Source organism: Onychomys torridus, chromosome 23 (assembly GCF_903995425.1).
Source record: "Onychomys torridus chromosome 23, mOncTor1.1, whole genome shotgun sequence".
Classification (NCBI taxonomy): domain Eukaryota; kingdom Metazoa; phylum Chordata; class Mammalia; order Rodentia; family Cricetidae; genus Onychomys; species Onychomys torridus.
In genome coordinates, this window is record NC_050465.1 from 65,102,886 (window position 1) to 65,127,262 (window position 24,377).

The window sequence follows — 24,377 nt, forward strand, 5'->3', positions numbered from 1 at the left end:
ATTTGGTTTATTTTAAGCTTTCAGCCAGAGGAGATATTTGCTTAAACAATTAAATTCAGTTGTCTTTGTTTCGATTGGTGAAGGGCTTATCTCATCGCTATCTTTCTGTGACAAAAATTGGATTAAAAGACTATCAATAGACAGAGTACTACATATATTAGGGGAGCAGTGTACCTGTCTAGCAACATATGTATTACTGTATGTTCAACCTATAGTGCATATTGATCCTTCTTTGTTAACCCTGTTGACTTGATAAACTGTCTTCTCTAAGTTGTTTATTTTTTTAACCAATTAGAGTATTTATCAGCATATTTGTAGAGGGCAGTAATTCCATCTCAGATGTTTGCTCATGTATGATAAACTAGTAAAGATAACTCAGCAGAAGAATATGTGAACATCCATCCAAACTTGGAGTCACTTCAGCAGGTAGAATTATTCGGCAAATATGTTGTTACTCGATTCTATTGATAGGCAAACCAAGTATTTGAAACATATTTCAAGAATGAAAATGGTCCTCAGCAACTTTAAAACATGTCATTGAAAAAATAGCCCTTTTATATTTTCATTTAGATACATTGGGAACAATTACACAATGAAACACAATAAAAATTAGTAAATATTTGGAAAACTGTTTAGAAAATAAAGTTATTCTGTTTTTACATGGTGGTCTCTTTTTAAAAATTTGTTTACTTATTTATTGCATGTGTGTGTGTGTGTGAGAGAGAGAGAGATAGAGAGATAGAGAGAGATAGATAGATAGAGAGAGAGAGAGAGAGAGAGAGAGAGAGAGAGAGAGAGAGAGAGAAGGTGGGTGATGGGGGAGAGAAAGAGAAAGAGCACAGACCAAGACCAAAGTGGAGGTCAGGGGAACACTGATTGAGCTGGTCCTCTCCTACTGTGTGCATTCCGGGGACTGAATGCAGGTCCTTGGGTTGGAAACAAATGCCTTTACTTATTGTGCCATGTCAGTGACTCTACTGAGGACTTCTTAGATATTTCCTGCCATGCCATTTGCCAATTTAAGTAGAATGTTTATTTATAGCAACTATGTATACTTCTATTTTCGCTTTGTTAGAGTTTTGTGTTTTATTAATCAGTTTTAAACTTTTTAAAAAGGAGGTGTAGAAATAGCTGACAGTTTTCTTAACAGCTGCTAGCACAGTTGGAAAGATACACTTTCATTCCATCTTTTTCTTCTGTATTCATTCTTTCTTTTTTGCTAGGTGGCATGCATGCAGTGGTTTCATGGAGACCATACAATGCTTGAGATGATTGAGAAAAAGCGTTGCTTGTGCAAAGAAATAAAGGCTAGACAGAAAACGGAAAAGGGCCTTTGCAAACAGGATAGCATGCCAATCCTACCCAGCTGGAAGAAGAGCGCAGGAACAAAGAAGTACAGCCCTCCTCCCTATTCTAAACAGCAAACGGTATTCTGGGATACTGCCATCTGAGTGTGTACTGGCGTGAGCTCCACATTGCATAATACAAGAGAGGTTGACATGGTCTTGTGAAAATTAATTGTTACATATATTCTTTGTTGGTGTGGAATACCATAGGAATCTGTGGGTACTGTGGCAAGCCCAAGATAAAACATGGTTGTCCTTGCAATTAAGGCACATTCTCTTATCGTGGATTATTTTGAATCCAGAATATATTAAATTGTAAATATTTTGCTAGTTTATGGGTGACACCTGAAATAATTATTCATTACACATATTTAAGTTGGAGAAATATCAAAAAACTTTACTAGATATATAATTTGGTATTATCTGGTTTGTTATCTCTTTTATATGTAATCTCTGAATGCCTTTTCTTATTAATTTTTGCATTTAGAATGTCTTTGTCCTCCTGCCCACATTTGGCTTCTGTAGAAGAGCTCACAGGTATAAGTCCTATTTAAGCACATAATATGTGATCTGGTGCTAGCAATACAGAAGTTGAATATCATATTTGTAAAGATTGTCTGCTGCTTTCTATGTTTGTAGGGGATTGATGAGAAATGAGTGAAAGTATGACATTAGTCTGAACGTCCATGTTACACTGACACTGACAGGCTTTGCCTCAGTGGCTTCCTAAGGATTTCTTTTCTATCCTGGGCATTGCACTGAGTACTATAGTCAGACTACAGAGAAAGGTAGTAGGATATATTGAGATATCCCAGCAGCAAACTTTCTTTCAGAAATGACTTTTAGGGATGTGGTCCTTACAGCATTGACCTGATTGGAGGAGACCAGGGTTCACTGTGACATTGGAAGGAAAGAAGAATCAAAACCTTAAGAGCATGGTTGTTTTCAAGAAAGTGGAAGTAGAGGGACTATAGACATGATACTTTTAGATAAGCCACCATGGGCATGATTTTCCCACAATAAATAAAGAAATGAATATTCAACTATACCAACTTACATATTTTAGTATACTCCATGCCGACCTTCCTCAAAATTTAAGTCCATTCATGGAAAAGTATTTCTTACCAATCTTTTAAATCTAGTCATTACATTTTGGGGTCATAATCTTGTGTTCACAACTATCGTACTTGTTCTTACTGATTATGACACCATGACCAAAGAATTATGACCACTTCTTTATTTTATTTTGTGTTAAGAAAGAAACAGGAAACGCAGGGGAGAAAGAATAAGGTGGACTCAACTTTATGTGGTAGTCAAATTTAAGTGAAGAAATTTAAGTTAAGAAAAATGGTATATATCTTTAAAAGTAACTTGTTAGTTGAAAATGAATATTGCCATGGATAAATAAAAAAGAAACTATGGCATATATTTTGTATATTTAAATTAATATTTATGCTTCCTAAAATTGACAGTATGTGGTTCTTCATTAACAGCCAATTTAGTATTATATTTCTGAGAGGAAAAAGTGTGTTTGACGTTATTATCAAAGCAGTTTTTCTTGTAAGGGTATTGACAGCAATAGTCCCATGCTGCTCAATAAAACCAAATATAAGAGAAGTTAAGGAATTTTTGTAATCTATATTGATAAAAAAAATTTAGTAATTCTTTATCAGTAATAGTTCCTTGAAGAGAGTTTGAAATGTTATAACATAATTTTTTAATGTTTTATAATTAATGTATATTTTGATGTCCAATTACAATTCTGAAAGAATATGGAAAATGGTAAGTGGGAGCGTGTGTTGTGTGAGTGTGTGTGAACAATCAGTGGGAAAACTGTATATATAAAATGCTTACTGAAGTTGTAAGTTCTGCTTGTACAACTAACTAAGACGGTGACAGAGGCAACATCAGAAATAGGGATACCACAGAGAGATCTTAAGTAGCATAAACGAATGCTGTGGCTGTGTTTTCCTAGCTATGTAGATTTATAACTCAAGCCCAACAATCAATATGGCACAGACAGAAGAGTGATGAAAATGTTTTAAGATAAAATCATAATTGAAATCAAATGTGTTTTTTGGTCCAAGTTGTTATCTTGACTTAAGTTATTATGATCTCATATATTCAAGCCAATCAATCAAACACAAAGCACCATTTGCTGGCATCTCTGTGATCTTAATGCTTGTGCATTCTGGCTAATACAGTAAAGATGAGCCCTCTCTTGACATGTAAGTGTAGGTAATATATTTCTAAATGTGTCTTTTCAACTGCCGATTTTACACATATCACTCTGAATTAGGCAGAAGATAATTTTTAATGTTGGTCACTTGTCTGAAAGGAAACAGAGGTACTAAAATGATTTGTTTTGGATTCAGCCATTCAGCTATGGATGTTCTCTTAAGTTCATGCCATGGCCACATGTCACATACTCCTCTTTCAAATGTGTTATTTTTGGAGGAGTTAGCTGTTTGGAAAATTTGAACTTAGGTAACCGTTTCCATTTATTTCTCCAAAGCTCTCTCTACAAGAGAAAGAATTGGAATATCTGGAAAAATGGCTTCACTTGGATTTGACTCCAGATCTGTTCCTCTGTGCCTATACAATATATAATTGTCTGCTGTGGCAATTAGCTATTCTATGGTCAACTTCCTCTTTGTATAGAGTTTCTCTTTGTTGTGAGAAAAGAGTCATTAGTACACAGAGAAAATCATGCTGACTCTTTGGTGGCAATAAATCAGGCACTTTGCCAGATGAATCTGGTCAGAAAATAATCTGCAGCCAGCACATGATATCATGATAAAGCTCATATTTCTAGCAATGCCAAAGAACAAATCATATAAAGGCATGTTATCAGGCCAGGATATCTCATACTTATGACAAATAGTTTTTTCACAGCAAATGTTGTAAAAACAGAATTTTATTGGCTGTCAGCAAGATGCTTTCATGTGTGAAATACTTCTTAGTAGAGAAGACATGAATTTCCTTAGAAATGATGGAAAGAACGAGTAAAATACTGTGTTTTCCCTATCATAGAAGCCAGCACTATGTGAGAAATCACACTTTATAGAGACATTGCTGATATCTCCCTCTATATGCTATTGAAGCAAGTCTGAGACAAAAATAAAATGATGTATTTGTGCAAATAAGGGTGAATTTTCAGCCATATAGTAACTGAGAAAGAAAAGCAAACATTAAGAGGTAAAATGTGTTATTTTATAAAACATACATCTTTGAATACAAAATAATTATTTGGACATATGATCACTTTTCAAAATAATGACAGTGTTGAACCATTGACAAGCAACAAGATTTGGTTTGAACAGTTCTAGAAGACAGAGATAGTGACATATGTGCAGTCTTGTCTACACCCAGAATTTTGTTTGATTCTTTTGCACAAGTTAAATAGGAAGTCAACACAGATGAACAGCCCTAGCTAGTTACTGTTTTAATAAAGACACCAGAAGAATGCACCTACACATACATTTCTTTATCACTTTCATGTTAGACTCAGTCAGATTCTCAATATAGATCTTGTAAATCAATCATGTTTCCAGTTGAAATGAAAGCAAATATTCCTACAATTTATGGAGTATGTAATTTGAAGGGTTGCAAGTCTCACTTGAAAAGGAATGTAGATAGGATAGACTATGATCTCCTCATAAATTGTATCCTAAATATAACAGGAAACAAAAGAGAAATGACATATACAGTGCATAGGATATTTACAATATCTTCCTGGTTTGGAATAATAACTAACTAATTGCAGAATGTGGGCAATTCGTTAGTAATCCATTATTTCTTCAGAAGTTCAGTGTATCATTTTCCTAGACAGTATAGAAGCACTTGGAATTGAACACTGAAATAGATGTGGTTTTTGCAATTAAGGAACTCAATCACGCAATCATTAATATTTTCAAAATAAAAAGCCAATTGTTTCCAAGAGTATACATAATTTCATATGTTTGGCAGTTTTTAAGTGCTTACATGCAACATTCTTGTTGTTTTCTGGTCAGGTGTACAGTCAAAATAAAAGGTGAAAATATACTAAATTTATGTCTAAGTATAGCATATGTGTATGTGTAAGCTTCTACCTGTACATTACAATATGTACTGCTATCTGTGTAAATCAGTAAAAGATAACACTGTTTTATCATATTAAATGTAATCATTGTGGCTTGGGGTTTGGATGGTTTAAAGCCCTCTCATATTTGGGTCAAATTTATTGGAACAAAATGTGCATAATTTGGAAAAAAATCTGGTATTTACTTTTATTATTATGAATCTTCAGATTTAAGGAAAAACATTTTTAAAAATACTGTTGAATTTATCTCAAATAAACATATGTGAATATTCCTTCAAAGTATTCATTTGCTCCCAAATATAACTGGGTTTGCCCACCCTAAATGCATTTATATTTAAACATGTACACACTCAGATACAGAATGCATACTGTATATAATATATATGACAATGTTTAGTATGCACTTCTTTTGTTTGGACTTCTTAACATTTATAGTGTAGCAATTTGTGTAAAGTGCACTGTGATTATAAGAATCAAAGCACAGTACAGTCACACCTTTGTTATCTTGCACTAAAAGTGTGTTTACGTATTTAGCAACTGTATGTTACTTTCTTGACTTTTCAAACATTTGAAACAAATAGCTATGAAAAATGATATAAACTAATCTGTTTTCTAGTGGATAATTACACTACATTTTTAAAAGACAGGGTTTTTAAAGAAAACCATTTAACATCCATTCCAACATTAAGATGTTTACCATATTTGAAAATCTGAATGTCATATTGCATTTTTCATAACTCATTAGCAATGTCAGGTATGTGCCTGAATATTTGTGCAAATAAGCATTAGATAACAGATTTCTCTATTCATGTATTCCTAGGCATTTCTATATACATAATAATATAAACACTGATGTTTTAATGTCTCTTAATTTTTGTACTTGATTTTTTTAGTAATATGTAATTATATATGTACTTTGATACTACTGAAGTAACCAGATGTTGTTTGAAAACAAATTGATTTCTCTCTAGTGCATTGACAATATTTTATGATATTTTGTGCTTATTTATTTGTGCTCCCGTGTAATTATAATAAAAGCAATAGTTTAAATTAGATGGCTGTTGTTTCTCATAATTATTCACCAAGAAGCAAGATTAAAAGGGCAATTGGGTTGAACATTAGTTAAAAATACTCTATACATTTACTAGAATTTCATAGTGTCATTTAACAATATATAGAATAAACATTCATTTTCAAAAGACTTAAAGAAAAGCACACCTTGATTTAACTCTTAGATTTGCTTGTAAATTGTTGAACACTGGTAAGTATTAAAGGCCTTAACTCTATAGTCATGTGACCCCTGCTATCCTTAATTATGACTTAGTTTCTGTCTCAAGATGATACATTACTTAAGGTGCTTTGACATTTCATTTTATTTCAACTTGACCTAAAACCAGTCAGATTTAATACTAATGTATTAAAGAATAGAATCCAAGGACCCTAAGCCCACACTTTCTATATAATATTTATTTGGATGTTATTAATTCATATTTTATACTGATAAGCCTTATAGAAATAACCTAAATGAAATATTTACTGTTGGCAGGATGTCAATAAATAAACTGTTCCTGAATATCTGAAACATGACTTTGGGGCCCATCAATCATATAAAACGTATGTTGTATCCTTTAATGGTCTCTAATACCTTCTTCATCAACCACTTATATAATAATCATATAATTAATGTGAATTTAATTGATTATAATTTCATAATTACTCAATAACAATTTCCACCATTCGTTTTTCAAAGATTTATTCATTTTATCTGTATGGATATTTTGTCTGCATATATGTATGTGAAACACTTCTTTGCCTGGTGCCCTCGGGACGTTAAATCCCCTGGAACTGGAGTTGCAGGTGGTCGTGAGAAGCCATGTGGGTCCTTTGTAAGAACAACAAACATTCTTTGTTTGTTTGTTTGTTTGTTTTTTGAGACAGGGTTTCTTTGTGTAGTTTTGGTGCCTGTCGTGGATCTCACTCTATAGCCCATGCTTGTGTCGAACTCACAGAGATCTGCCTGGCTCTGCCTCCCAAGTGCTTGGATTAAAGGCATGTGTCACCTTCGCCCTGCACAACAAACATTCTCAATGTTGGAGTCTTTCTCCACCTGCCCATGATCATTTCTTAAAAGGAATCTAATTTATCACCACAGCTTAGCTCAGCTCCTCCATCTATTACAATGCATAGTGTGATGCACTACCTCTTGGTTTAACAAGACGTAACCAGTCACATCTTCCTGTCACCATCAATACTCCAATCTTATGTCCATCCCGTTCTATGATAAAAAAAAATACTCAATATTGTAAATTAAAGATTGCTTTCATCATCCTAAGTTCCGTTAAATCCCTATTCCCTGCTTTGTGAACTCACATCTTAATACAGCTATGTTAAGAACAATAGGTGAGTTACTATTAAGCAAAACCCATTCTCTTATGGTTATTTGTAGTGAAGGCATGTTTACTAATATACAGGTATACTCACAAACATGGGCATGTGACAGAACATATTTGAATAAAATAATTTGAGAAAATGGTGTAGCATCAAATTATATTGTATAGAGACATGATTCTCATACTGCTGTATAGAAAATCAAGACACCTCTCTTATTTAGGGGTTCTATTGCTAAGTGGTTTCTATATTTTATTACCAAAAGCAACTTAGGGAGAAAAGGTTTATTTGACCTTCTACCTCTCAGGTGGCACCCCTACAATTGACTGAGCTACTAATTATTAATTGAGAAAATGTCTACAGGCTTGCCTACAGAACAATCTTATTGAGTCATTTTCTTAGTTGTGATTTCTTCTTCTCAGATAACTCTTGCTTGCTTCAAGTTGATAAAACAGAACAATTGAACACTTGTTAACTTGACACACAAATGCATCACTATCTAATAATAACTTTTATTTTTTTGTTAGTCTTCAAGAGGTCATAGTAACATCAAAATATCAATATAAGACATGCTCCCAGTTTTTTTTTTAATGCCACAGTCTTTACAAATCCAAACGCCTGAAAAATTCAGTCTCTTTAGAACAACTAAAATCTCACTAAAATATTCAAAGTCTCTCAACTGCGTGTGCCTGTAAAAACAAAAGACAAATTAATTACTTCTTACTCCAAGGAAGAAGCAGGGTGCAGTCACAATCAAATCAAATCAAATCAAAGTAAATTCAAACTCCAGCAGTGTGATGTCAGTGTCATAGTCCTGAGGTCCACTCAGTCCCCAATCCCAAGGTGTTTAGACAGCTCCATTCTACAATTTCATGGTTCTATCACCTTGCCAACATTGGTGTCTCTTCTGTAAGTGAGCTGTACCTTCATCGATGGCCTCATAGCTTCTCACAGTGCCATACCTCAGCTGTTGTCCGTGACCAAAATTCAGCTAAAAGCACAAGGTGCAGCCTTTACTATTTGCAACACGGCTTACATGTGCTGATCCTGAGGAAACATTTCCTACAACGTTTTCCTTCAATGCTACTGCTCTCTTTGTAGTCAGAGCTGATTCTTCGCCCCAGTTGACCAGTGTCAATTGTCTCAGCAAAGCAAAGTTTTACTTCAGTAGTTCTGGTCACCTATTTATCAGAGCTAGTTCTTCAGCCCCAGATGATCAGGACCACAGATTCTTTTTTTAAATGTATTTATTTATTATGTACACATTGTTCTGCCTACATGCCAGAAGAGGACACTAGTTCTAATTATAGATGGTTGTGAGCCAACATGTGGTTGCTGGGAATTGAACTCAGGACCTCTGGAAGAGCAGCCAGTGCTCTTAACTTCTGAACCATCTCTCCAGCCTGAACCACTGATTCCTTTTTGTTTGTTTGTTTTATTGTTTTTGTTGTGGTGGTTTTTTTTCAAGACAAGATTTCTGTGTTGTTTTGCTGCCTGTCCGGGCTCTCGCTCTATAGACCAGGCTGGCCTCAAACTCACAGAGATCTGCCTGGCTCTGCCTTCTGAGTGCTGAGATTAAAGGCTTGAGCTACCACTGCCCAGCCTGAACCACTAATTCTTAACTCAAAATATTTAATGGCATCAAAAGAGTGTGTAAGGGACTTTCAAATTTGCCTCCAAAACTTCAGCAGTCAGTTTTCCATTCTGTGCTTTTCCATCAGCATTATCTTCTAAGTTCCTATAACAATAGATCATTAAGCTCTATATACTCAATGGCTTTTTCAGTCCCTAGTTACAAAATTCTTCCATAATATGCCCCAACCAAATGGCCAGACCTGTCCCAGCAGTACTCTAATTATGGTAACAATTTGTCTTAATTAAGGTTTCTATTTCTTTGATAAAGACCATGACCAAAAGTTTACAAATCTCAGGTCACACTATCACTGAAGGATGTCGGAGTAAGAACTCAGAGCATGAACCTGGATGAAGGAACCAAAGCATAAGTCATAGAGGAAAGCTACCTACTAGCTTACTCCTCCTGGTTTGTTCAGCCTGTTTTCTTTTACAACCCAAGACCACCTACCAAGGCATGGAATCACCTACAAAGGTTAGGCCCTTCATATCAATCACTAATTAAGAAAATGCCTATAGGCCAGTATTATGGGGACATTTTCTGAGTTGCATTTCCCTCTTGGCTGATCATTCTAGCTTGTGACCAAAACAGGACAACACTCAATCTCAAGAAGGCAGGTGATGAGAATATGAGACTACAGAATTCTTAGCCCTAAATGCAACACTTATATCACATCACATTTCCTCCCGAAGACCTCAGGGATCATTGAGAAAGTGGCCAGATTGCAAGAGTAAGAGTAGATGGTGGATGACTATAAAGCAACAGTAGTGTTTTCAAGATGCAGGAAGGTAGTTGTACATGTCAATCCACAACAGTTGTGACAGTATGTGCAAGATCTGTGCAAGCTTAAGCAGGACAAAATTCCAGCATGGAGAGGGGAGATGGGCACAAAACCCCACTCCTAGCTGAGAAACTATTGGCAATTGGTAGCTGCTAGGAGAACCAGATTTCTTTAAGAGTATTGCTGCTGATAAGTCAACAAGCTTCAGAGGATAGCCATACATCCAAGAATATAAGGGTAGCACAAATTAGACTTGGTGGTGGAATCAACAAAAAGGCATAAAGTTGAATTGGTAGGGAAAAGGGACCAGATCTGGGGCAAATATGATCAAAATGCACTGTACAAAATTCTCAAAGAATTAATAAACCTGGATAAAAAAAGATTTTAAAGGAGGTATCTTGACGTAAGTCCACATATCACTTATAAATAAATTCCCACAGGCAATTCTAACGTGTTTAAGAATCAGAGCAGAGATTCTCAAACCTCATTGCACATGCTCATTACCTTGAGATCATCTTAACAGGGGGCTGGAATAAAAAATACTGAGAGTTAACACCTTTCTGAAATACCAGAACATACTGATGCTTCAATCTACAGACAACCCATTAGAGCAGCCACAGCTGGGCATCTGGCTTCCCTGTCTGTGTTTAGGAAGACCTTGGAAGTGATACTCCAGAGCAGCAGTATCCAGATAGAAGCTCAGAAACAGATAATGCAACAGGATCCTGGGGCTTGTTAGAGATACAAACCTTGAGCTCTGTTCCCAGTGATTTGGGGGTTGAAGAACATGAACCTCTTTCAGCAAGTACCATAATGATTTGTATATGCAGCAAAGTTTGAGAAATGCTATCATGATCTGATAATGTTTTCACGTGTGAGAACACATTATGATCACCCTGGCAGATTTGCTTTTCAAGGCTGATTCTGGGTCCCACCCTCAGAGATTCTGAATTTATGATGGGCTTGGTGGTGGGCCCAGAAAATGTTTTTTCTTCCTTCTTCTTCTTCTTCTTCTTCTTCTTCTTCTTCTTCTTCTTCTTCTTCTTCTTCTTCTTCTTCTTCTTCTTCTTCTTCTTCTTCTTCTTTCCCTCTCTCTCTCTCTCTCTCTCTCTCTCTCTCTCTCTCTCTCTCTCTCTCTGTCCTCTCTCTCTCTCTCTTTCTCTTCACTCACAGTCTTCCAAGGAAATATAAAGGTGGTATTGTGAAAGCCAATCAGAAAATCACTCTATACCATATATTGTAAATTATATGGTTTCTCCTAGAAATAACACTCCAGCCAGAGGACTAACTGTAAGAGATCATCCTTTCATATTGCTCTGCATCCATATTACTCATAGCAGAGAGTACTGTTAGAAAATATATTATGAAATTAATTCTTTGTGAGTAGTCATCTACATGCCATTTGAAGATACCTGTGTTGCATGAAAACACGTTTATATTTAGAAGTACCCAAACTATTACTTAGCAATCAGTATCTCATGATCTTAATTACTGATGATAGTATTAGTGTTTTGCTAGGTTTACCATATTTGGAATTGATGAGCATTTCTCAATAGCTCCTATCCCTGCCCCCAGTATCATACTCGAATCTCCTCCCTGATGTTATAAGCCTTATAGTGGTTACTTCTTAGGCGTTTGTTTTACATAGTCATGGTAGGTTACAGAAATGGGAGTCAAGATTGTTTTAACTCTTTAACTAACATTATCAAAACTCCTAAGCCAATTACTCTGTACATAAATATACTACCAACTGCCTATTGACCAAAAGGATACTCAACAAAATTCCCCAGTATTCTAAACTAAACAAAAATAGTGTGCTTATAAAATTTACATTCCAGCTGATTTACATGTTCTTTGAGGTTATAGTGCCTAGCACTCCCTTCATTATATAAAACAAATTCCATGTGAGACCTTTATAATTCTTTGCCATTTATAGTCCAGTATTAGTGCATGTATATGTATATCATGTAGGAAAATATTTTTCTATACTTATTCTTATGTATTCACAGAGCCCTTACATTATTATCAAAACTATCAGAGTAGTTTGATTAATACATAAAATTCAACAAAGAAAGATATATTAGAAATCTATAAGAGATTTATCAATAATGAAAAGCAAAGACCATAAGATTAAACCAACTAGGAATGAGTTTTAGTGTAGAAAATGCATTCCCTTATTGATGAATTATGCTTATAATTCATGGAAGTTGTCAATGATGGGTGTAGGAGCCTTAGCAAGAAATACTCCTCCTCTTCCTTTCCCTCCTCCTCCTCCTTTTCCTCCTCCTCCTCCTCCTCCTCCTACTCCTCCTCCTCCTCCTCCTCCTCTTAGAGTTTACATAATAGGTGTGATTCATGTTGGGGTAGAAATTTGTGTTACCAAGTCGATCTACATGATTCAAATTTTAGTAGTCATAAAGTGTGATAAACAAAATGCAGATGTGATAGAGTCAGCTAGTGTTCAAATAGCTGCAATAATTTATGGCCTTTTCCACAGAAAATTTTCTTTGCCAACTTTCCTCATTCTTTGGGATTTGACACTTTTGGGTGAGAGACCACAGAAAAGGTTTTACTGATTCCTTGGTGTCCTTTGTAAATACATATGTTTCCTATTATGATAGAAAGATTCTGAAGATTTTGATTCAGACCACTGGAAACAATTTAGAAATCCTTAGACATGACTAATTATACAATTCTAAATCATCCTCTTGCCTGGGGTTGCTATGGATGTTTTTTTCTGAGACTTTCCTTCAATTGTTTGAATTACTGTAAATTACCCTAAATTCTCCTACCCTGTGATACTCCTTTCATTACACAAGTTTGAAAGTGTCCTACTTCCTTATAGAAACCAGTTAACCCAGTATCATTTTTGGGGACAGGGATTTTTGGGGGTGGGGTGGGATGGGCAGAATAGTTCACATTGACCTGGAATTCATAATAATCCTCCTACCTTAACCCCACTACGTACTAGGATTACAGACATGGGCCATTGTGCCAAGCTCAATTCTATTTCCAACATCTAAGTGTCCCCTGCAAAAGACAAATTTCAGCAATATATTTCAAAGTTCCCCAAATTTGAGTGGTTGTGCTGGATAGAAGAGGGTTCCTATTTTCAAACACTTAGGCAGTATACAAACAAGAGCTAGCACCAATGATTCATGAGGTACAAACGTGCCCTGCAACATGGGACTGTGCATGATGGGGACAGGTATCCAGACAAAGGCAAGAGTGTGGGGAAATTATGAAATCAAAGAGCAAGATTCAGATTATGCATTTTAAGGCAATTGCCCTTCATCTTGGAGATTGCAAACTGTACTCTTCAAAATAAGTTTTCCTCATTATCAGTTAAATGTGTGGCATCTTTCAAATTAATGTTAAGTTTTCACAAAACAAAGCTTTGGAGAATTTGGTCAAAGATGTTGCCATGACGAGCCTAAAATGATAAAAGTCAACTCTAAGAAGCAAGGTAATACATAAAAAATGCAAAAATAGCCTTGATATTCTCAGATAATTCCTCATAGAAGTTGTTTTTTCTGCTTTAAAAATGTATTTTAATTAAAAGTAAAGAGGTGAAGTGAGGTACAAAAAGTAAACTGTCAACTATTCAAAGACCTGGGGGAATTTTTCAGATGCTTGTGGGGGCTGTAAAGTCCCCGAAATATAATGGACTTAATGTACTGAGGTACCATGTTTATATAATATTGTAAAGACATGGCCTAATTGTATAAGTGCCATGAAAAGCTTTTAACTATTGTCTCTAAAATCAAAAGTACACATGTAGTTTTAGGATGCATGGATTAAGACTGGAGAGATGGCTCGGGGGTTAAGAGCACTAGCTGCTCTTCCAGAAGACCCTGATTAAATAAATTCCCAGGATCCACAGAGCAGCAGCTCACAACTATCTGTTGCTCCAGTTCCAGGGTCCAATGCCTATGTGGTCACCAGGCATGCACACAGGAAAAACACCCATACAGATAAAATGGTAAAATAATTTTATTTTTAAAAAGTGTTTGAACCCACTGAATAGGAGATTCTTGGCACTCATTACTGATCAACATATTTGAACAGAAAATCCAAAACAACTAAATATTTCATGAAAATTAACATGGAGAAAATGAAACAAGTAGGCAAATAAAGAGGAAGAAAAAAATTTGTAATGAGTCAGAGTTAAATTAATCAATTAATTATCAGAACTGAGCATAATACACACCCAACGAAGCCCAATCTCATACTTCAGGAATGTGACACCATGCCTGGCTCTGTCCCCACTGTGGCCTTGAACTCATAGAGATCCTGATGAATCTCTGCCTCTGGAATGCTAGTATTAAAGGTATGTGCTACTGTTGTTTGACTTCTATGTTTAATATAGTGGCTGGCTTTTTCCTCTGATCTTCAGATAATCTTTATTAGGGTGCACAATATATTGAGGGATACAATATAACATCACATTTCCCCTTTTTTGTCTAAAATAAAAAACAAAAAATTATAACTAATATAAGGAAAACTATATACAATAAGTACAATAACTATATAAATATATACAGGCAATAAATATGTCAACAATGTCTATTCTATTTGCATTTGACAAATTCAGATAAAATATTCCATCATCTATCCTATTTTGGTAAGTCCAAAATGTACCTAATTCACTTTCTATCCTAACTTGTATTACCAACCAAAAACTATCTTTTATGTCTTTCAAACTTACACACTTTACACCTCTTGGTGAGTTTCTTTTCTGAATTTGTTAACAAGGAAAACTGTAACTGCAACTATCTAATCTTCAAGTCCCTCAGAGACCTAAGAAGGAAATAATATTTACTAGTAAAACAGCAAACAAAAAAAGTGCAAAAAAGCAACTTCCAAAAAAAATTGAGAAATGTTAGAAACAGCTGACTGCCTGGACAGTCACCCAAAGTTTCTCTGTAACATTGGGGCATCATGTTACAGATATGCTATAGGCTTAGCATATCTGACAGACTTATTTGTGAAGCAGGATTTTCTAAAGAACCTTCCTACCTTGTTTTGGCAAGGATTGGCAGTCCCTTGTTTTGTGTCCTGCTTGTCCATTTTGGACAGCATACTTCAGCAGTCAATGCAAGGGCACTTTCTTGCCCAGTGGCTAACTTTGGCCACAGTTAAAGTAAACTCCATATGGAGTTTCTTCAATGCCCATGATCTTCTCTGAAGTAGATTGGTGCTACCAGGAGCAGACATGTTTCGTAGTCATTATGAATATCTATGTTATTAAAACATCTTAAATGCCATATTCTGTAGATTTCTGAAGTGTTTGAGAATGACCTATCTAAACTATATCTCTGCTTGACCTCAAAATCATACCTAATATAACTACAAGTTCACTTGTAATGACTACTGACTTACATTTCTTTATATCTTAATTAGTTGGTAATAATAACTTTCAAGGATTAGCAAATTACATTACATTGTTAAGTGAACCATATAGGTATAATACCTTGAACAAGATTAGAAATACAGTATTTTCTAACAAAATCAATTTAAATTTGTATCAATATACAAAATTTGTATATAATAACTAAAAATCCAATTCAATATAAAATATTTAAAACTAGTAGTTACCTTCTACAAGTATTCACTAATCTACCTTTTTATCTTATTATATCCATATTCTCTCTTTTTTCTTTTCAGAGTAGATGCAATAATATATTCTTTTTCCATCATTTCTATATATATTTTGAGAAGATTCAGTAATCCACCTCTTATCTATATCCTCCCTCTTTCCAAACGAGATCCTTAAATCTAATCTCCTTTGATTAGCCTTTTTTTCTGACCATTAAAAATAACAACTTGTAACCAATCATCCTAAACAATGACAATTATCCAAAACCCATTGAAAGACCAAAAACCACCTACCCCACCTCCTGGGAATAGGGGCTTCATGCTCTTAAAATTACTTTCTGCTGTCTGGGGGTGAAGGAATCTTTAGGGAATCCTGAAAAGAAAAAAAGTTGGGTTAATTGTCAAGTCCTGGGAGAGGTAGCTGTAACATTTGTTGTCTAGTCTCTGCATAATGCAAAAATGCAAGACATGCCTCAAGTCCTTGTCTATGAGGCTGGATCATCTCAGTTATCCATCTTGAAATTGTCCTGAGCAGTTTGTAGTCCAAAGCTGATCTTTGGGCAGTGTTGGTCAGCTTAGTGGTATTATTATGATCCTGATAGAACCATCCTTGTGAGGCCCCATCATCTTTCTAGAGACTTCAAATTTGCAGTTAGGCATGGTTATGATTCCCTGCAGAAAACTGATAAGAGACAAAAACACGAAAACCTGTATAGGCAGCTAGATGAAGCCTTTTTTCTAGAATTAGTTAGTACTCTTTATGACCATTAATATAATGACAAAAGTTTAAAATGTATGTATTAATCTTATAAATGTTGATGTAAAACTCATACCTTAAGAAAAGTTTTAAAGAAACAAAATAGAACCAAAGAATTATGAGATTAGTGACAATAGAAAATCCCTTAACTTTGTTTTTTCTTTTGTCTCTTATCAGGTGACACTTCTGACATGATACAGAGATTTTTCATTTTCTTTTCACAAGCATGCTTGGGTTTACAGAAGGAGACAGCCATGCTCCAACTCCAAAGCCAGCTTTAATTTGTGAATGAACTGGGACTACATAAAGGCCATTTGTGTTAAGTATCTGTAGAGAACTGCAGAAACAAACATTTAAGAAGACTTATGAAATTTTATAAATGATACACCAATAGGCCAATTTATACTTTTTCTTGGAACATTTTTTTCTGAATGATTTGTCATTTTTCTTCAGATGTCTCATTTGTCCAGTGGTCTTCAGATTCCTTAGCCTTCATTCTCCTGAAAGACAAAAACAAAAACCCTTCTCCAACCCTAACTTTAGAGAGGTTCCCTTTTGGCAAGTTATATCCAATTAAAAGAAAAGCATGTGTTAGCTGTATAAGTTAATTTAAATTGAATGGTCATGCTGGTTGATGAACCTCTTCTAATTAAAAGGTCTCTCTTGTTCAGATCAAACTTTTATCAATATTAATGGTATCCATAGCTTATCTTCTCCTGTAGAAACAAAAGCAAAACCTTGTCCTTAATGTAACACATATCCTGGTTTCCATTCTGAGGTCAGCAGATCCTTAAAGTATACACGCTGATTTAATTCTGTTGTTTTTTTCTATTATCAAATGTCTCTCCACAGCTGTTGTTCTTTTCTCATTAGCACTGAGAAAATTCAAAGTTAATAGAGCATTATGTAATCTATTTCTGGGGGTTTTGTTACCCATTTCTGTTTATTTTATATTTCCATTAGAGTTCAGTTTGACTTTCCATAAATGCTTGGCCTGTAGGATTGTGTGGTATACCTGTAATATGCTTTATATTGTAATAAGCAAAAAACTTTCATTTAACCAGAGACATTTTCTGGAGCATTGTCAGTTTTGATTTGTGTAGGTATACCCATGATGGCCATAACTTCTAGTGAATGTGTGATTATAGAATCAGCCTTTTCTGAACTCAGAACAATTGCCTATTGAAATTCTGAATAAGGTATCAATGGTGTGGTGTATATATTTCAGTTGTCCAAATTCTGCAAAATGAAACACATCCAGCTGCCAGATTTCATTCCTCTGAGTACCTTTTGGGGTATATCCTGCTGCTGGTGGAGTTTGATTATAAAAAGAACAAGTAGGACATTTCCTTATAATTTCCTTGGCTTGTTGCCAGGTTATGGAAAAATCCTTTTTTAAACCCATACTACTGACATGATATTTTTTATGAAATTCTGAGATGCCCAGCACATTTTCTATCAATAATTTAACAATCTCATCATTACCTTGTGCTACAGGGCCTGGCAGACCTGTATGGAATTGAATGTTTTCTATTCCTGATTATATCTTGTAATTGAATAAATAGTGAAGTTAATTATGACTCATCAGGGATAAATTATGCTGTTTCAATATATAAGACCACTCTTTCAGCATACTGAGAGTCAATAACTATGCTGAGAGGTTCTGAAAAATCCACTAATACCATCAGATTAGCATATAATTCTGATTTTTGAACTGAATTACAAGGAATTTGAACTATTTTACTTAAATTTGTATGATTTGTAACCTGCCTTTCCTTGTTTACTTGCATGTGTATAAGATGTAGGGGCTCCAGATACAATGCCAAGCAGGATCCAATCAGCTCTTTTTATAAGTTTAATTATATTGCTTTGGGGATATTTGCTGTCAACCTCTCCCAAAAAATTACTGCAAACTCTTTGCCAAGGTTCACTTTCTTCCCATAGTTTGTCAATTTCATCAGTAGTACTACAATTTCTGCTGGGTCTATACCTGCTAATTGATGAAGTCTCAATTTTCCTCTTAAAATCAAGTCAGAGATCTCTTCCATGTAAGTTTTTAATTTTTCACTCTGTTTATTTGGTAGAAATATCCATTCCAATATAATATCTTCCCTCTGCATTAAAATTCTTATAGGATAATGCTGAGTGTAAAATAATCAATATGCAATCAAGCTTTGGATATCCACATGTGCATCCTGTATTTTCTTTTCCATCAAGGCCAATTCTCTCTCAGCTTCAGCTGATAGTTTTCTTGGACTACTAATGTCCTTGTCACTCTCTAAGTATTTGAACAAATTACTAGTTCATCATTTTTATCCCAACAACAGTCCAAACTCAGAGAAATGTCTCTGAATAATATTTGAAAGTCATTAACAGTCCCTAATTGATCTCTCCTAATTTGCACCTTTTGGGGTCTAATTTTTAATTTATTTAAATATTTAAATATTTATTTATTTATTTTATTAATATGTGTTTTAATTTTATACATAAGCCATGGGTTCCCCTGTCCTCCCCACTCCTGCTTCCACCCCCACCTTCCACCCAGCACCTCCCCTCCATTCCCATGTCCTCCAGGACCAAGACACCCCTGGGGACTCATTTAAACCTGGTAGATTCAGTACAGGCAAGTCCTGTCACCTCCTTCCAGGCTGAGCATGTGTCCCTGTGTAAGCCCAAGGTTCCAAAGAGCCAGCTCATGCACCAAGGACAGGTCCCGGTCCCACAACCTGGGAGCCTCCCAAACAGATCAAGCTATTCAATGGACTCACTTATCCAGAAGGTCTGATCCAGCTGGGGGATCCACAGCCTTTGGTTCATAATTCATGTGCTTCCACTTGATTGGCTATTTGTCCCTGTGCTTTTTGCAATCTTGGATTCAACAATTCACGCTCTTGCAGACACTCCTTCTCGACAGTTGGACACCTGGAGATCCACCTGGGGCCTGGCCGAGGATCTCTGCATCCACTTCCATCAGTTATTGGATGAGAGTTCCAAGACGACTGCTAGGGTGTTTAGTCATCTGATCACCAGACTAGGTCAGATCAGGCCCTCCCTCGACCACTGCCAGCAATCTACAGAGCATGTATCATTGTGGATTTCTGGGGACCTCTCGAGCACTCTGCCTATTCCTGTTCTCATGTGGTCTTCATTTAACATGGTCTGTTATTCCTAGTTCTTCCTTTCTGTTCTTCATCCAGCTGGGATCTCCTGCTCCCCTAAGCTTTCTTTCCCTCAAATCTTTCCCTTCATTACTCCCACTGTCGTCTAGGTTGTTCATGTAGATGTCATCCATTTCTCTGTCATTGGGTGATCCCTGGGTCTTTCCTAGGGTCCCATTTTCTAGGTAGCCTCCCTGGAGTTATGTAGCAGTCTAGTCATCTTTGTTTAACATCTAGTATCCTCCTATGAGTGAGTACATACCATGTTTGTCCTTCTGAGTCTAGGTTACCTCACTCAGGATGATTTTTTCTAGATCCATCCATTTGCCTGCAAACCTCATGATGTCATTGTTTTTCTCTGCTGAGTAGCTACATTGTGTATATGTACCATATTTTCTTTTTCATTCTTCAGTTGAAGGGCATCTAGGTTGTTTCCAGGTTCTGGCTATTACAAACAAAGCTGACACGAACATAGTTGAACAAATGCCCTTGTGGTATGATTGAGCATTCCTTGGGTATATGCCCAAGAGTGCTACAGCTGGGTCTTGTGGGAGATGTACTCCCAATTTTCTAAGGAAACACCATATTGATTTCCAAAGTGGCTGTATAAGCTTGCATTCCCACCACCAGTGGAGGAGAGTTGCCCTTGCTTTGCATCCTCTCCAGCATAAGCTGTCTTCTGTGTTTTTGATCTTAGCCACTCTGACAGGTGTAAGGTGGTATCTCAGAGTCATTTTGATTTGCATCTCCCAGATAATTAGGGATGTTGAGCAATTCCTTAAATGTCTTTCAGCCATATGAACTTCTTCTGTGGAGAATTCTCTGTTTACTTCTATAGCCCATTTCTTAATTGGACTGTTGGGCATTTTGATGTCTAATTTCTTGAGTTCTTTATATATTCTGGATATCAGCCCTCTGTCAGATGTGGGGTTGGTGAAGACCTTTTCCCATTCTGTATGCTGTTGCTTTGTCTTGTTGACCATGTCCTTTGCTCTGCAAAAGCTTCTCAGTTTCAACAGGTCCCATTGATTTATTGTTTCTCTCAGTGTCTATGCTACTGGTGTTGTTTAGAAAGTGATCTCCAGTGCCAATGTGTTCAAGAGTACTTCCTACATTCACTTCTATCAGGTTCAGAGTAACTGGATTTATGTTGAGGTCTTTGATCCACTTAGACTTCAGTTTTATGCACGGTGACAGATATGGATCTATTTGCAGCCTTCTACACACTGACATCAGTTACGCCAGCACCATTTGTTGAAGATGCTTTCTTTTTTCCATTGTACATTTTTGGCTTCTTTGTCAAAAATTATATGTTCATAGGTGTCCAGGTTAATGTCAGGGTCTTCAATTCAAATCCATTGGTCCACATGTTGGTTTTTATGCCAGTACCAAGCTGGTTTTTTTTTTTTTTTTTTTTTTTTTTTTTATTACAGTAGCTCTATAGTAGAGCATGAGGTCAGGGATCATGATGCCTCCAGAGGTTGTTTTATTGTACAGGATTCTTTTGGCTATCCTGGGTTTTTTGTTTTTCCATATGAAGTTGAGTATTATTCTTACCAGATCTGTGAAGAATTGTGTTAGTAATTTGATGGGAATTGCATTGAATCTGTAGATTGCTTTTGGTAAGATCGCCATTTTTACTATGTTAATCCTGCCTATCCATGAGCATGGGATATCTTTCCATTTTAGAGAGATAAAACTACAGGAAAGGACAATTAAAGCAGAAGAAAACAATAAGTCCTTGAAAGAAAAGAAGAGAATGCCTATGAAGATACAAGAAGCCTATAAAACACCAAACAGACAAGACACCCAAAAAAGTCCCCTCCCCACATAATAATTAAACAACCAAATGTACAGAATAAAGAAAGAATATTAAGGGCAGCAAAGGAAAAAGGCCAAGTGATTATGAAGGCAAACCCATCAGAATAACACCCGATTTCTCAATGGAGACTTTGAAAGCCAGAAGGACCTGGACAGATATAATACAGATAATAAGAGACCATGGATGCCAGCCTAGAATAATATACCCAGCAAAACTTTCAATCATCATAGATGGAGTAAACAAGAACTTCCAAGACAAAACCAGATTTAAACAATACTTATCCCACAAACCAGCCCTACAGAAAGCACTAGAAGGAAACATCCAACCTAAAGGAAGGCAGATACACCCATGAAAGTACAGGCAATGATAACACACAGCAGTAAAATCAAAGAAGAGAAGTACACACACACTACCACCAAAAAATAAAAAATAACAACAGGAATGAACAAATACTGGTCATTAATTCCCTTAATAATCAATGGAATTAATTCACCTTTAAAAAGACCCAGACTAACACAATGGATACAAAAAACAGGACCCATCTTTCTGCTGCATACAAGAAACACACCAAATTCAAAGACAGACACCTCCTAAGAATAAAAGGCTGGGAAAAGACTTTCCAATCAAATGGTCTTAAGAAGCAAGCTGGTGTAGCCATCCTAATATCCAGCAAAATAGACTTCAAACTAAAATCAATCAAAAGAGATGATGAAGGACATTACATACTCATCGCAGGAATGATCCACCAAGATGAAGTCTCAATTCTGAACATTTTTGCCCCAAACACAAGGGCACCCACATATGTAAAAGAAACAACACTAAAGCTTAAATCACATTAATAGTGGGAGACTTCGACTCCCCACTTTCACCTCTGGACAGATTGGCCAAATTGATACTTAACAGAGACATAATGGACTTAACTAATGTTATGGCTCAAATGGACTTAATCGATATCTAAAGAGCATTCCACCCAAACAAAAAAGAATATAACTTCTTCTCAGCACCCCATGGAATCTTCTCTAAAATCGACCACATACTTGGCCACAAAGCAAATCTCAACAGATACAAAACAATTGGAATAACCTCCTGTGTTCTATCAGACCACCATGGTTTAAAGTTAGATTTCAACAACAACAACAACAAAAAACAACTACAGAAATCCTACAATCTCATGGAAACTGAACAATGCTCAACTGAATCACCAATGGGTTAAAGAAGAAATAAAGAAAGAAATTAAAGACTTCCTAGAGATCAAGGAAAATGAAAACACCACATACCCAAACTTATGGGACACTATGAAAGCAGTGCTAAGAGGGAAATTCATAGCACTGAATGCCCACATAAAGAAGCTGGAGAAATCTCACACTAGTGACTTGACAGCACACCTGAAAGCCCTTGAACAGGAAGAAGCAAAGTCTCCCAGGAGGAACAGATGCCAGGAAATTATCAAATTGAGACCTGAAATCAATAAAATAGAAATAAAGAGAACAATACAAAGGATTAATGAAACAAAGAGTTGGTTCTTTGAGAAGATCAACAAATAGACAAGCCTTATTCAACTAACCAAAAGACAGAGAGAGAGGCATCCAATTAACAAAATCAGAAATGAAAAGGGGGACATAACAACAGACAATGAGGAAATCCAGAGAATCATCAGGTCATACTTCAAAAACCTCTACTCCACAAAAACTGGAAAATCTAAAAGAAATGGATAATTTTCTGGATAGGTACACATACCTAAGTTAAAACAACACCAAGCAAACCATTTAAATAGTCCAATAACCCTAAGGAAATAGAATCAGTCATTAAAAGTCTCCCAACCAAAAAAAGCCCTGGAGCAGATGGTTTCAGTGCAGAATTCTACCAGATCTTCAAAGAAGACTTAATACCAATACTCTTTAAATTGTTCCACACAATAGAAGCAGAAGGAATATTACCAAACTCCTTCTATGAGGCTACAATTACCCTGATTCCTAAACCAAACAAAGATGCAACAAAGAAAGAGAACTACAGACCGATCTCCCTCATGAACATTGATGCAAAAATACTCAATAAAATTCTGGCAAACAGACTCCAAGAACACATCAAAACAATTATCCACCATGGTCAAGGAGGCTTCATCCCAGGGATGCAAGGGTGGTTCAACATATGAAAGTCCATCAATGTAATACACCATATAAACAAACTCAAAGAAAAAAATGACATGATCATCTCACCAGATGCAGAAAAGGCATTTGACAAAATCCAAAACCCCTTCATGATAAAGGTCTTGGAGCAATCAGGAATACAGTGAACATACCTAAACATAATAAAGGCAATCTGCAGCAAGCCAACAGCCAACATCAAATTAAAAGGAGAGAAACTCAAAGCAATGCCACTAAAATCAGGAGCAAGGCAAGGCTGTCCCCTCTCCCCATACTTATTCAATATAGTACTTGAAGTTCTAGCCAGAGCTATAAGACAACACAAAGAGATTAAGGGGATACAAATTGGATAGGAAAAAGGCAAGCTCTCCCTATTTGCAGATGACATGATAGTATACATGAGTGACCCCCAAAATTCAACCAAGGAACTGATACAGCTAAGAAAAACCTTCAGCAATTTGGCAGGACACAAGATCAACTCAAAAAATTCAGTAGCCCTCCTATATACAAGAGACCAACAGGCTGAGAAGGAAATCAGAGATACATCACCCTTTACAATAGCCACAAATGATATAAAATACCTTGGGGTTACTCTAACTAAGCGTGTGAAGGACCTATATGACAAGACCTTTAAGTCCCTGAAAAAAGAAATTGAAGAAGATGTCATAG

General features: G+C 36.0%; 1 protein-coding gene across 2 annotated transcripts in view; it reads left to right on the forward strand.

The window, feature by feature from the left end:
* The window catches only part of Nyap2 (neuronal tyrosine-phosphorylated phosphoinositide-3-kinase adaptor 2), a 280,606-nt gene that overhangs the window by 247,173 nt on the left and 9,056 nt on the right, over nt 1-24,377 (forward strand). Inside the window, exon 8 of one of the 2 annotated variants that reach the window (XM_036172982.1) lies at nt 1,224-6,479. The exons of the other annotated variant lie outside the window; for it this stretch is intronic. Within the exon in view, the coding sequence (XP_036028875.1) occupies nt 1,224-1,451 (228 nt within the window). The 3' untranslated portion in view covers nt 1,452-6,479. Of the gene's footprint in view, nt 1-1,223; nt 6,480-24,377 lie in introns of those variants that run through there. 2 annotated transcript variants of the gene reach the window in all.